We start from the raw sequence: 16,041 nt of genomic DNA on the forward strand, positions 1-16,041 counted from the left end.
CATGCACACAAATGACACTGGAAATTATGTAAAATTCACCTTTCTGCAGTACTGATGAACTTAAAAACTAATGTCACTAATGCCCTGAAGGTTCAGAGCATTTACACTGTTAGCTGAATGATATATGGCTCATGCAGAAACCACACTTAAAGCTTAACATGCAAGATACTGACGGTTAACCATCTCTCTCTCTCTCTCTCTCTCTTTTTTTTGTAGCCTGTAATGTTGTCTCTCAGACCCCAGAGGGCAGTTTCACCATGATCATTCCACAGCAGCACAGGAACTGCAGTTTCTCCATCATCTATCCAGTGGAGATCCAGATCGGAGAACTCAGTCTCGGCCAACACAATGATCTCAAGGTGAGCACTTCCAGGTTAAGAAATGCATCATTTGCACAAACCAGCCTTCCCAAAAATAAAAATAAATAAATTACAATAAAATAAAGAAATATTATTTGTTAAATATTACTTAATACATTTAATTTGCAATTTCACTATTTCAAAGTGTTTATATGGTTAAAGTACAGCTTAGTTTCGGCCAACAAAATGATCTCAAGTAACAAAACCAGCCTTCCCAAAAGTATTTTTTTTTAAATATTTAAATAATAAATATGAATTAATACATTTTATTTACAAATGCAGCATTTACAAAACAAAACAAAACAAAATAAATATTATTTACAATTTTCTTTATAGTTGTTGATGTGGTTAACTTACAGCTGGGTGTCCAGAACAACAAAATAGAGACAGAATAGAGTGAAATAGAGTGGTTGTTTGTTTAAGAATCTTTGAATTGAGTTAAGCTGTTTTGAACTGATATCTTTAAAAATATATAGTTGATATAAAGACACTGATGAATTACGATGACTTTGAGACTTCTGGTTTATCCATGTAGCGGTCCATTCTCGGCTGTGCCGGTTCTGGAGACTTTGTCGAGCTTCTGGGTGGAAATGGCATGGACACATCCAAGATGTACCCTATGGCAGATCTCTGCTACTCATTTAATGGACCAGGTGAGCATTCCTTCTTTATCTGTTGTGCATCATCACTGCTTCTAGCAGTAACCGTGCTAAGCAATTTAGGGTGCAAAGAATCTCATAAACCTCTCCATATCTCTCTTCCCATCAGCTCAAATGAAAGTCGGCTGTGATAACACTGTGATCAGAATGGTGTCCAGCGGGAAGTTCGTAAATCGAGTTAGTTTCCAATATCGGCTACTGGGCCACCAAGAGCTCCAGCAGATGAAGGGCAACAGCGTTGAAGATGTGTGTTTAAGAGCATAAGACCCTCTCTCTGTTCAGGGGGATGCCAAACTAATTGAGTTTGAGCCTTTGTATAATTTCCTTATTAAAAAATTATTTATTTTTTGCCTCATCTGTTCATTTGACACTTCTGTTCTTTTTAATATCATGAACTTGTAAGATCTGTGGCTGATGTTAAATAAAATTTGTACTTGTGTTGGTGCACATCACTGTTTTGTTCAGCATGTTTCATTTTGAAGCGCCCAAATAAAAAGTGGAATCTAAAGAACGGTACTGCACAAGTATTAAAAAAATCCACTATGTATGACAAATGTAATTGTCATTATTTATCTGTATTAAAGAACTTTTGTAATAAAATCAGTAAACATGAGCAAAGCAAACTCTGGTTACAGTAATTTCTGATTTTACACTAGAAAACACTGACATTTATCCTAATCTACTCATTTTGTAAAGTGAAGCAAACTAGTTATGCCACAAATTATTTGGTGATCTGCCATTAAAGGAATAGTTCACCCAAAAATGAAGATTTGTTGAAAATGTACTCACCCTCAGGCCATCCAAGATGTACTGTAGATGAATTTGTTTCTCCATCGAAACAGATTTGGAGAACTCTAGCATTACATCACTTGCTCACCAATGGATCCTCTGAAGTGAAAGGGTGCCGTCAGAATGAAAGTCCAAACAGCTGATTAAAAACATCATATTAATCAACAAGTAATCCACATGAAGCCAGTCCATCAATTAAAATCTTGTAAAGGAAAAGCTGCGTCATTGTAGGAAACAAATCTATCAACAAGGCATTTTAAACTTTAAACCTTTACTTCCAGCTAAAATATGAGAATTCTGGGGTGAACTATTCCTTTAAGACAGAACTTACTGTGCAAAAGGTGAATATAAACACATTGCTTTATATATAATGGAACTGTAATGCGTATAGTGGCACCATTAAAACAAATAAAAGTGTGAATTTTGTCAGCATCTAATGATCCCACATTAAGTATTTTTCTAAACAATCTCAGCAGTCATCATGTGCTAAAAAGCAATGTAGCTTGAGAATATCAACCTGACTTATGAACAGAAAGTAAAGATACTAGCATCAGCAACTTTTGTGTGATTGTCTCTATTACTCAGCCATTTTAGTAAAAAAAAAAAAAAAAAAGACATTTTTATAATTTAAAAACCACAATGTTTTGAATAACATCCAAACACTACATGACAATACAAGATAGGGGGCTGCACGATTATGAAAAAAAAAAAAAAAATCATAATTGTCAATTATTCCCTTGAAATTGTAATTGTGATTATTAATTACAATGATCACAATTTACATTAAATTATGTTTATATCATTGTTATATCAACCTCATGTCATATTTTCAGATAAAAAGAAACAAGCTGAAAAACTTTTATTACTTTTCTATAGTATTAAACCTCAAATGTCAACTATACATTGGATTGGTTTCTTCTTTAAATAAAAAAATAAAAATATGCATGGTATTATAATGTTATACTAAAACTAAAATTAAAACACTGGAAAAACCCTTAAGATAACCTGTAGAAAGAAAGCTTAAGCATAAATATCTTATCTCAAGCATAAGTGGACTTAGACCAACTAATTGCCGATTTGAATGATTATATAATTGTGGCATCCATAATTGTAATCACGATTAGAATTGGATTAATTGTGCAGCCGTAATACACGACTATCAATTTAATGAGCTCTAGTCAATTGGACCTCTTCATGAAGACTGCTGACCTGAATCCAATGGACTGCTTAATCATTTTTGTTAAATCAACAGATCGATTTATGTTTTATCGCCACTCGTACTGCAGATGCTCATCATCATCATCGCTGACAACCTGCTCACATCATGACTGCAGAGGAGTTCGGCTTTGCCTTTTCCTGTCAGATTTGTCCTATGATGGAGGACGATGTTCAGACACGTCTTTCTTTTGCATGCACCAGGCATCACCAAGGTCCCCTCGGCATCTTGACCATCCCTCAACATAGGAACTTAAAGAAGTGATTGTGCTTAAAGGAATAGTTCACCCAAAGTCATTATTAAATACTTTATACTGCTTTAACAATGTTTTAGATGCAGTTACTTAGTGGTTTAGTGTAAATGCATGTGTATTAATATATTAAGTTTGATGCATTTACTCTAATCCCCTTTAAATAACTTAAATGTAAATACAACTACCCATAGTAAACTGCAATATGAACAGCCAATAAGGACTATAGATTGTGATGTTACAATATATATAAAAACAAAAAAATTTAATGCATCATCCACATTTGCATATTTCCATACTGTATGAGGGCTTTTCACACATGCACTTAACCCCAGTCTATCGTTCTGCTTTTAACCCCAGTAAAGGCAAATTTCATGCTTGCAAGTTATAAATAGAGTTACATGTAGCACTGCTTTTTACAGAGCAGGGTTAGCAGTGCTTTTGTGGTGTTAACCCCACATTGTGGTGCCAAACTTGTGAAATGCAGTGTTATTGTATGGCAATATGCTTAGCAAACAGTCGCGTGCCTCATATTTACTTGCTTTGGAAAATGCACAGAAACACCACGCCTTGAATAAACAGTTATTTCAGCGTTTGAGGGGGAAAATGAGAAATGGTGATGGAAAACACGTGAACTGGACTGAAGAGGGTTCTATTTTATTCTTACATTTATAGTCCACCGAAGTCCATTAAAGGGTTAGTTCATCCAAAAATGAAAATTAGGCTGTGTTTTACTCACCCCTTGAGGCATCCTAGGTGTATATGACTATCTTCTTTCATACGAATCCAGACCTATATTAAAAATTGTCTTTGATCTTTCAAGCTGTTTCATGTCACTCAACATGTTGCATTGCTTCAGTCCAAAAGACATGAAATAAAAAGCACCCTTCCATAAAAAAAGTATCTCACATGGCTCCAGGGGGTGAACAAAGGCCTTCTGTAGCGACTCGATGCTTTTTTGTAAGAAAAATATCCAATACAACAGCTCACTGTTGTAAATGAAAGCAGTTGGGGCAGCTGTGGCCTAAAGGTTAGAGATTTGGACTTGTAACCAGAAGGTCGCAGGTTCGAGTCTCGGTGCTGGCAGGAGTTGTAGGTGGGAGGGAGTGAATGAACAGCGCTATCTTCCACCCCTCTATACCCATGGCTGAAGTGCCCTTGAGCAAGGCACTGAACCCCCAGTTGCTCCCCGGGCGCTGGATATAGCTGCCCACTGCTCCGGTGTGTGTGTTCACGGGTGTGTTCACTTCTCACTGCTGTGTGTGTGCACTTGGATGGGTTAAATGCAGAGCACCAATTTCGAGTATGGGTTACCATACTTGACAAATGTCACGACTTTCACTTTCATATTTTTCTTACAAAAATGCATTGAGTCGCTACAGGAGGCCTTTGTTCACCCCCCAGAGCCATGTGTTTTTTGTGGAAGGGTGCTTTTTATTTCACTTCTTTTGGACTAAAGCAATGCAACACCCGCTAACTGCAATGATAGAGCCTGAAAAATCAAAGACAATTTTTAGTATAACTCTGACTGGATGCGTCTGAAAGAAGAATCAGTGATCAGTGGAAACATCAGATTATGAATACATGGAATTAATTGTTAACCCCGGGTATAAAACCAGTAGTGGGTTGCATAAACTGCTTAGACTATAGTCTTAAAAAGTTAGTCATCTAATTTCTTCAAGACTGGTTATAACTTTTTTTAAAGGCAGTTACATAAAGGTAGATTGGTCTAATGTGAACCCAAAAAGTAAGACTGAATACCCCTAGGGTCACTGCTAGTTGGCCAAACTAGTTTGTAAGACACAGTCTTAACATAGTTTCTATGTTTATGCAACTGGCCCCTGGATTGTGTATCTGTATGAAGAAAGTAAGGGCATTATCTAGATCAAAAACAACCCATAATCTCATTTCACAACAAAAAAGATAGCTGTAAGTTTATTTAGTGTATGTTGTGTGAAACATTCGGACAGAATGTTTTATGAATGAAATGTGTGTGTGTTTGTGTGAGAAACTAACTCTTATTGCCTCTCTGTGGGATTTGATGAAACGGGTCGCCTCACGCTTGATTAAAGGTTGGCGCTCACATTATCCCGGTCGGAACCACGTGCTCCAGAGAGAGTTTAGCAGAATAATTGATAAGGAACTGAGAATCCCAGCAGGACGCACATAGAGGTAAGCACAGCTGCGCTGGTCCCCTACTGCGCACATCAACGCAGGAATCAGCCAACGGTGGAAATTACACCACCACTGCCACACATGGTATTGTTAGGGGGAATGAGCAGGAGAGAAAGACAAGCAGGGAGGGAGAGAGAGAGAGAAATTGAGATTGAGGGAGAGAGTTGCATAGAGAGATACTGGAGCACGGGTGAAAATATAGCTGGGTTTCACAACAACGAACTCACAAAGTGTTGCAAAAACAGGTCAAGTGAACCAATCAAGCTGTAAAATGACAAAACAGAATCTGAGAGCTTTACTAAATAGATGTTATGCCATCCAATTGAATTACAGTAATGAGAGGCATTAAATTGATTAAAAATTACTAATTTGCCAACAGTGTGCAAGTCATACCATCTCTAACAAATTACTATGTAACTTTTTTTTCTGTGAAACACAAAAAGGTACATTTTCGAATAACAGCCTACTTTTTAAATGCAACTACAATGAACAGCAACCAGTTTCAAAGTCAACATTACATTTATCCTATCTAGTTTGTTAATGCATGTTAAGATCTACTGTAACTATGAAGAATTACTCTGTAGCATGTTTATTTAAAAAAAAAATGGTGCTACACTTCTGACAGAGGGTGAGAGAAAATACCCACAATGCATTGCAGCATGAGCAGCTAATGAGAAATAAAGGCTGCTTCCTTCTTAGTCCAGACCTTGTGAGACTTAGAGGCTAAAGGTCCTTCTGTGAGACGGTTTAGCAAGTGCATGGCTGCGTCATAAAGTTTCTGCCCACGTGGTCACGGCAAAATTGCCTACTAAGAATCCTTCAACTTGAGACATCCTTCCACAGAGTTATATGTGGCAGTCTACAAGGATGTGTCCTTCTGTTTAAGAAGCACCCCATAGTTAGAGATGCTACAATATTCAACAAGAAAAAACGTGTAAGGCTACATCGTACTACTATATGCCTACTTGATTTGAGTTGAAATATTTTTAAACGCAAAGCTTCCGCAACGAAAAACAGAACTCGTCCACAGTGTGATACAAAAGGCATGAAAGAAGTCCAGATGAGTGGTCTTTAAACAGCTTTGCTATTGACAACAGTCAGAGAATAACTCAGACATCGGAACGTTGTGACTGGCCAATCAGAATCAAGCATTTCAGAGAGCCATGTAATTAAGTAGAAACTGCTCATTTCTGTAGTTGAACACATAGCGGTGACACTCATCTGTTCAGTACTATTTCTGATTCCGTCCATCAGCTTCACTCTGCTCTGTTTAAGCAAAGACAATCAAATGAACATTGCATAACCCGATTAGCAGGCTACAGAATATCTGATTATGTCATTTTAAAGTACGTCAACAGGACAGATGCATGGTTACAATAACAATCAGATGTCACCCAAGTCACCATCTGACCGCATCTTACAAGCTTCTCAGAATTCACCGTATGTCCTTTGAAATGCTTCAAGCCCTGAGAGAGACCCATCTGATACAGCAGTACTTACGCATGTACCAAACATAGTTTGAGCTTATTTTGTCCTTGGGTTTGCCTTATGAAAGAATTCATTTCAAAGAAATCTTGAATCTAACAGGGCAATTTTATAAAATGGCGGAAATTCAGCATGCGCTCTCAGCCGGCTAATACCACAAAACAGAGCCCGGGAGATGCTGCGAGGATGAAGATGGAGAAGAAAAAAGATGAAAAGAGGACTTATTTGTGTATGATTAGGCTAATGACCCATGTCCTGTTTATCAGACTGGAACAATCAAGGCTAATGTTAACACTATGACGCTATGATGCAGGGTTAATGATGTCACGTACACACCACAATCACAGTCCCTCGTAAAGTATTGTGGGTAGCAGGTCTACCTAATGGATTCAAAACACTGAGATGGGAGATTGCAAAAAGGCCAATCAGAATGTCTTTGTTCTTGACATAGAGCCACTCGCACGCTTGCGAGGAAGATATTCACGCTCAGCTCAATGAGAGACCACTTCTTTAAGCGTGAAACTCACCATTAGTGCTGTCTAATCCATCAGCTGGATCACTTTTTTGTTCAAATCTTTCCATGGAGAAGCAGAAGGATGCAGTGGATCTCATAGGGCCTGTCAAGAATATGTCTGGGTATTTCAACCCAATAAAATTTAACCCAAACAATCCCAATTACTGTCATTTTGTTACTGCAATACTACTGAATCTTAAGGAGAATTTTAGGGAAACACCACTGAGAATACATTTTTAAAAGTGCATTATGCACTGCAAAATGATATTCTATATTAAATAATAATCTTGCATGATTCAGTTGTGGACAGTGGTTGCACGTTTTGAATTATTAGTTAAATTATTAGCTTATAGAGTTAGTTATCTTAACATAAAATACCATGTCTATTCAATTAAAATATGTTGGCATGTTAGCAAGGTAAATGTCCTTTTTTTACTTTCTGTCAGTTCTGTTACTGTTAGCTAAAAATAAAACTCAAAATATTTTCATTAATTGAAATAAAGCAAAAATAACTGTAAATGTAAATATTAGATGAAAACTCATATGTATAAACCTAATTAAGAAAATTTGAAATGTTGGCAACTAACTTAAATAAATGTTTAAGCTGAAATACTAAATTACTAAAACTAAAACTGAAATAAAAAAATAAAAAAGTTAAATAGAAATCTTAAAAACAAAAACTAATAAAAAAGCAAATAAAATAATTAAAATTAAATGAAAATAAATTTAAAAAGAAATTAAAATCAAAATTCTTCTAAAATCTCACATATCAAAATATTAAACACTAGCAAGTTATCTTACTCATAAACATATGACATAATATTAGTTTCAACATTTACTCTCTCAATCTAGTCTCATTCAGGGAATTAACATAACTATCAGAAAAGTCTGCATTTTATATAAAAAATGCTGCAAATTATTATTATTATTTTTTTTATATTAGTGTGAACATGTTTTGTGAGATTCGCCCATATGTCAGAGACAACCAGATACTCAAGTTAGTTCTTTATCACTGAGAGTCTAATTTTGTGAGATTACACACTATGGATTTGTTTATGTCCTTTATTAAAGTCTATGTCTGATCAATTAGATAAATTTACCGCCGCAGGTTTTTCCGGGATGCAGAGCTTGTTTTCCACAGTATCTGTGGTTATCAGACTTGCTCTTGCAAGTTTTTCTGTTTGTATTCCTGTTTGCTGTTCGTATCTCCACAAACACACACACACACACACACACACACACACACACACACACACACACACACACACACACACACACACACACACACACACACACACACACACACACACACACACACACACACACACACAACAAACAGTAACACACTGACTCTTTCCTTCTGGTTGAATGAAGCAGCATTCATTGTGATGTCTTATCGGTGCGGTAAACTGCATCTTCCTATCTGAGTCACTGGGGGGAATAAAGTTTGTGTCTAAACTGCAGTGAACACACAAATCTAACACATACACTCATAGGACCAACTTAAACATCCACGTTATCTCAGATGTGTCTCTTAAAAGTCCTTAGAAGAAATAAAGACAGAAACATTTGAAGCAGTTGTTGATGTACAGTTACAGTAGTTACAGCACTAATATGGAAAACGTATAATATACGTTCAGAAGTTTGGGTTCAGTAAGATTTAAAAAAAAGTTTTTGAAAGATTTCTCTTATTCTTACCAAAGCTGCATTTATTTAATCATGAATGCAGTAAAAACATTTATATTGTGAAATATTATTACAATTTGAAAATAACTCTTTTCTATTTGAATATGTTTTAAAATGTAATTTATTCCTGTGATGTAAAAAATTTTCAGCATCATTATTTCAGTCTTCAGTGTCACATGATCCTTCAGAAATCATTCTGATATGATGATTTGCTGCTCAAGAAACATTTATTAGTATTATCAGTGTTGAAAACAGTTGAGAGGTTGTGCTGATGAGGGTTATTACAGTTAACTAAAAGTAAAACTAAAAAAATAAATAAAACAATTATTTTTAAAGTTTTACTGAAATAAAATAAAATGAATCTAAACTTATTTTATTTCAGCTATTTGCCAACTAGCTAGTTTAACTTGATGTATGAAAATAACTAAAACTAAAACTGAAAAAAACTATATAGACATATTTAACACACACACACACACACACACACACACACACACACACACACACACACACACACACACACACACACACACAAAAAAAATGTACACACAAAAACAAAAACACAAACACAAACACAAAAACAGATTCAAAATTTAAGCTTTAACTAAAATGAAAATAAAAACAGATTTCATAAAAACTAATTCAAAATACTAATAAAAACTATAATAGTACTTACTATTACTAAAATCACACTGGTGCTGCTTAATATTTTGTAGGAACTTTTTTTTTCAAGACTGATGAATAAAAAGTTAAAATAAAACATTTATTTGAAATAAAAATCTTTTGTAACATTATAAATGTCTTTACGGTCACTTTAATGTATCTTTGATGAATAAAAGCAGAAAGCAGGAAAAAAAAAGGACCCAAATCTTTGAGATAATTTGGAAAAAACAAGAAATGTTTGATTTCATATTGAGATCTTTGACTTTTGACTGCAGACTTTGGATGAGATCCACTGAAACTCTAAAGGAGATTAACAAGGGAATAAATCTAGGAAGCAGGAGAGTTAAACAAACGTCAAGATTTAAAAAAAAAAAGATATTTTTTCTTTCTGTAGCTGAATGAGAGCAGCCATAATGGTTTTGCTATTTGAATAACAATCTGCTCCTCAGAAATCACTGCAGTGGAGCATCTTGAGCAAGTCCTTCTCACAATCCTGCTGAGATGGCAGCCGACACATAAGCCTCAGGTGTGTGTGTGTGTGTGTGTGTGTGTGTGTGTGTTTTCAAGGATATTAGTGTGACGTCCGCTCATGTCCACAGAATGGGATACTGAGCATAACATTGGACACTCAGTCAATCGTATGAAAGCCATGAGTGATGCAAAGCCTTTCTGAGTCGTTTAGCTTCAGCATGACAAACTCTCTCTCTCTCTCTCACACACACACACACACACACACACACACACACACACACACACACACACACACACACACACACACACACACACACACACACACACACACACACACACATTCTCCAGCAGTCCACCTACTGTGAAAGTCTATAAAGGTGTGAAAGACACTGGTACTAACTCAGGGTGACGTGACGTTGGTGGCGCTGATAAGCGCTTTCATCTCATGCCACTGGAGGGCAAACCCCACAGAGATGAGCGTCATCCTCTTCGTCACACTCATCATCCTCACGTCACTTTGATAAGCTTTCTTTAGAGGACTTTTGAAAGTTGTCAATTACAGTGCATCCGTATACAAATGTTCTTCAGGGGGAAATATTGGGGTTGAGGAGATCTAATCAATAGAAACAGACTTCATCTGATTTAATTTGGGAAACAAATCAGCGCATTTGGGTCAGATTCAGCTTGAATGCTGAGAATGAGATTCATCTGCTGTTTCTCATCAATTTCTGATTCAGCCAACACTCAATGTCCAACACTCAATGGACACAATGTCATTTATAAAGGATAACAGACAGTCTTATAATTTAAAAAAACAATAAACCATTGATTTACAGAATATAAAACTTGGACATGAACTCAAATATAGTTTTATTATTTTTTTATCAGTTTTAATACAGACTAATTAGGCTCGAAATGATTCATATTTAGTGCATAACGTAGATGAGATTACATATATACATTACTGATACACTGATACTGATTATAAAGTATTATATAATTATAAGTAGCATTCAGTTTACTTTCAGTCTAAAAATGCTTGAAAGATGAAGGATTTATGCTACTGTTCAAAAGTTTGTCATTATTTTATTAATGTTTAATGAAAGATGTCTCTTATGCTCACCAAGGCTGTATTTATTTGATTAAAAATATATATATACAATAAAAACAATAATATTGTGAAATATTAAAATTTTAAATAACTGTTCTCTATTTTAAAATATAACTTATTTCTGTGATCAAAGCTGAATTTTCAGCATCATTACTCCAGTCTTCAGTGTCACTTGATCCTTCAGAAATTCTAATATGCTGATTTTATTATTAAAAAGTTTACAAGAACAACATTTATTATAAATAGAAAACTTTTCTAACATGGTAAAAGTCTTTTATTATCACTTTGAACAATTTAAAGCATCATTGCTGAATAAAAGTATTAATTTCCTTAAAACACAGATGAACCTCATAATAAATTAATCAAATGCAACTGCCAATTAACAATAAAAAAATAACCAAATAAACATACTAAATAAATTTAAAGAAATAGTTTTATGTGTTAAACACTGATCTATATATCTCTATTATAGATCAGTGGTGTTAAATTAAAATGTAACCAATTATATACAAGTCACGTATAAATAATGTTTCCAATGTCATAAATTAATTTAGGAATGCAGTTGAAGTTTAAATCACACCAGCTGAACTTATTTCATAATGTGGTCTGAAGGGTTAAAAAAGTCTCCTTAGATACAGTATACAAAAAAAAAAAAAAAAAAACACAGTCTGATTCTATTTTAAAAATCATTAGTTCATAATTAGAATCATCAGCCAATCTCAGTGTAATCAGCCGAGTTCTGTCTCAGGTACATTGTTGGTGTGTATTCTGAAGACGTTTCCTCTAGTGAGCTACAGAGGCTCGCCTGCTCTTCAAATAGCATGTAAGTGAGTAATCCTCATTATTTTTGGCTATAAATACCATTTCTCTCACAGCGTAATGACCCATCTGTGCAGTCTAGTGTGCACGACAGGCTGCAGAGTGAGTTTTACCAGATCCTGCTCTTCTTTAGATAGAGCGGCGGGCCGTAACTCAGGTCTAAAATGGATTACAGATGTCCGGAAGGATGGGCGTGGGTAAGATGGATGAAACCGCCCAGCTCTCCGACATATCACTCACTTCTAATGAAGAGTCGGTGGATGGTGCGGGGAGTGACGCAATGCCTGACGGAGGAGTGGAGGTGTAGAGGGAGTGTGTGAGGAGAGATAAGGAGGTAGTGAAGTGTCTGAAAGTCTCTAAGATAAGGCCGAATGAGGGGTGGTGATTGTGATTATCCCACGGGAACACGCCGGAAATGGATCTCGGAGTGGAGTTTTAATAGGGCCGTGCACACACTTTTTCATGCACCTCTTTTTTTTTCTGTTAAAACACACCGCGACTTCTCCTCCTTCTCTTCTTTGACCCTTGTGTCTGTGGAGAATGGTGATAAATGGCAGGTTCGGTGGGAAGGAGAGCGAGAGGGGGCGTAATCGCTTCCTCTGCTCGTCCTTGTTTCGTCTAGTTTTCTCTTATCGTTGTCACTGGTAAACAGACGGAGCTTCACGGGGCTGGATTTGTCTTTGTGAAGGCCGCTGTTGACGTGAGCATCTCTCTTGTGCAGACGGCTGGAGACCAGTGCAGCAGAGCAGAGGCCTAATCTCAGACACCATCTCCCAGAACTCATGCGCTGATAGCGGCCTCGATGAGCAGCCTGAAACAGCAACAAAACCAGCGGGACTACACCCAGAGCAAGGTGGAAGAAATAATGGTTGTGTGCAGAACCGAACCCTCTTTTTATCAAGAACCATATTTTGTTGTATAAAAAGAACCACAGAATTTGAATAGGTTCTTCCTGTGGTTCTTTAGTGGCATTCAGAAATGCTCTTCAGTGGCATAGCATCACACAGTATGGAACCCATAATATCCATCTATGGTTCTTTAATCACATACAATAGAAGCAAAAATATTCTACTACTGTTGTTTTATGTTATTAAATGAAATTTAGAAACCACAGAAGAACCCATAATATCCATCTATGGTTCTTTAAAGGGGTCATATGATGCTTTTTTAAAGATCATTATTTTGTGTATTTGGTGTAATAGAATATGTTGACATGCTTTAATGTTCAAAAACGCATTATTTTTCAAATACTGTACATTATTTTAGGTCCTCTATGCCCCGCCTTTCTCAAACGCGTCATTTTCTACAAAGTCCCTCCTTCTGAAAAGCACAGTCTGCTCTGATTGGCCAACTGACCCAGTGCATTGTGATTGGCCGAACACTGCAAGCACTCGTCGGAAATGTAACACCCCTTTCCATAATAGCAAGCTTCATCTTTCAAAATAAATGTAAAGACAGTTAATAATGTCCTCAGATTTACCATCAGTTCAAGCTGAAGGGGGAACAGAGTCGCATGACAGACTCAGTGATGAAGCTCGTATGTGTTTGCAGTACACAAGCCATGGACGGTTAAGACAGCTGACTCCACTGTGTGACCCTGTCTCTCTCTCTCTCTCTCTCTCACACACACACACACACACACACACACACACACACACACACAACGCGCAAAACTCCGCATCTGAACAGTCAATAGCAAATACTTTAATAACAAAACATACTTACAGTAGCTGATTCAGAAGAGCCAGATTGTCGTAGCAAAATCAGAATCACCTCCTCTCCTAGGTTCACGAAACGATCATCCATAAAATGCGTTGCTGTTCTGTTGTACGTAATCTTAAAGATTCCTAAATGCATCTACTTTCGGAAGGCCAAATAAAGTGCTTCTGCTTGCATCTAGATACACACAGCATCTCCCTGACATGGCTGCTTCAACACTAACTGCGGTTACTGAAATCACGCCTTCTTTCTTTGCATGAACATTTGGACGCCATTACGCAAATATTTCCACATAGTGACGTAGAGATGTTTTAGGGGGGTGTGGCAGAGTCTTAACTTTGATAAAGAATATCTCTTTGGATTTGAGACTTTAGTCTTTGCAACTTTACAGATCTTCTTTATGCATCAAGTGCTTGTAACACTCCAAAGAGAAAAATTGAAAAATTTAAATTGCATCATATGACCCTTTTAATGTCATCGTATAGAACTGAAAATAGTTTTTTTATGGTGTTATAACTTATATGGAACTGAAATATTCTATATTACATGAATGGAACAGAAAAGGGTTCTTCAACTAAAATATTTGTTTATGGTTCTTCTATGACCTGAAAAAGCTTATTTTAAAGCATCATATGAAACCTATTATATCCTATATATATATCTATGGTTATTTTATGGCATTATATAAAAGCAAAAATGTTCTACAAGAGTTGTTTTTATGTCATTAAGGAACTGAAAAGCATTCTTCATATGGAACCTAAAACGTTCTTTTATGGTACTTCCAGGCTGTCACATGGAACCCAACCAGTTTTAATGATATCCATAGAAACTGCAACGGGTTCATCATAAGGAACCAATATGTTCTTTTATGGTTCTTCTATGTTGTCATGAGGAACTAAAACTGTTTTTTTTTAGGCTGTGTGTCCATCAAAGTGTATTTAGCCAGCTGAAAACACTAGTTGCTCTGCTGATTATGCCTACAGTAGCTATGAGAGCTATTGAGAGTACTTCTGCGGTGCAGCGTTTTCACTTGAGACTCTTTAGATTCTATGATACGAAATATCTGCTAAAGTAATATGGCAGACACATCAAATAAAATTTTTCTCCAAGCAATAATTTTCATAACAATTTTGTGGTAGTCCGGCAATTCCATCTGGTAAATTCATGAATACGCAGAGACAAACAATATTAAAGGCAGGGCAGGTGATTTGGTTTAAAAAGATTTTTTGCCCTACCGTTTTTCTATGACATCACATGGAAGGTAGAAGAACCACAAAATAAAAATTTTATGGCATCATATGAACTATTCTTTTATGGAATGATATTGTAATAAGAAGAACCACAGAAGAAGTTTTAAACGACATCATACAGAAATGTTCTTATATGACATCATAGGAACTGAATGAAAAATGGTCCTTCAAATGGAATCTAAAATGTTCTTTTACATATGAGATCATATAAAATCTAAAATGTTTTTATTTATTTATTTAAATTATGGTTCTTCTGTGACATCATATAGAACTTAGCATTCTTTTGTAGTGCCTTAGGAACTTAAAACTCTTCCTTTATGGTATTTAAATGTTCTTCTAAGGCTTTTAAGAGTGCGGTTCATAAAGTCCAAACTTGCCAGTGTTTCATCCTGCTGTTTCTCTCTTTACCATTCAGCCGGCAGACCAGGCCTGTGGTTTGAGAAAGCAAATGTTTTGTTAATGATTATGTTGTTGGGTGCTTTGGATAAAGCTTATGTCTGTACAGTTTGAATGGAACATATTAACGAACAAACCTTGATGACCCCGTGTGAAATGAATTGATGGAAGAGGCTTTCCATGCATAATAGAGAATTTGTCCTACTATCTAAACACCAACATTAAGGCATTAACCTGCCATTTACTCAGCCAGACCTTTCACTCACGTGTAATGGAAGAGGATACAAATGGAAGGGGGAGAAAAACAAGAGGCAATGATGAATTGCTGAAGAGAAAAAAGACAAATAGAATTAGAGGCCATTAAGAGACAACAGATAATTATCTCATCTTAGCTATCACCGTTAATCACGACTGATTTATCCACAGAAAAAGCAACCAGAGAGCGAGAGAGGGTGCACTCGTGGAGCATTTATTTATTT

At 36.1% G+C, this 16,041-nt stretch overlaps 1 protein-coding gene across 1 annotated transcript in view; it reads left to right on the plus strand.

The window, feature by feature from the left end:
* The window catches only part of LOC109094634 (corticotropin-releasing factor-binding protein), a 3,639-nt gene extending 2,169 nt beyond the window's left edge, over positions 1-1,470 (plus strand). The window contains exons 5-7 of the mRNA XM_042778656.1: positions 217-359; positions 895-1,012; positions 1,128-1,470. Coding sequence (XP_042634590.1) covers positions 217-359; positions 895-1,012; positions 1,128-1,282 — 416 coding nt within the window. The 3' untranslated portion in view covers positions 1,283-1,470. The remainder of the gene's footprint in view (positions 1-216; positions 360-894; positions 1,013-1,127) is intronic.
* The last annotated feature ends 14,571 nt before the right edge of the window (positions 1,471-16,041 follow it).

This window comes from Cyprinus carpio, chromosome A21 (genome assembly GCF_018340385.1).
Source record: "Cyprinus carpio isolate SPL01 chromosome A21, ASM1834038v1, whole genome shotgun sequence".
NCBI lineage: Eukaryota > Metazoa > Chordata > Actinopteri > Cypriniformes > Cyprinidae > Cyprinus > Cyprinus carpio.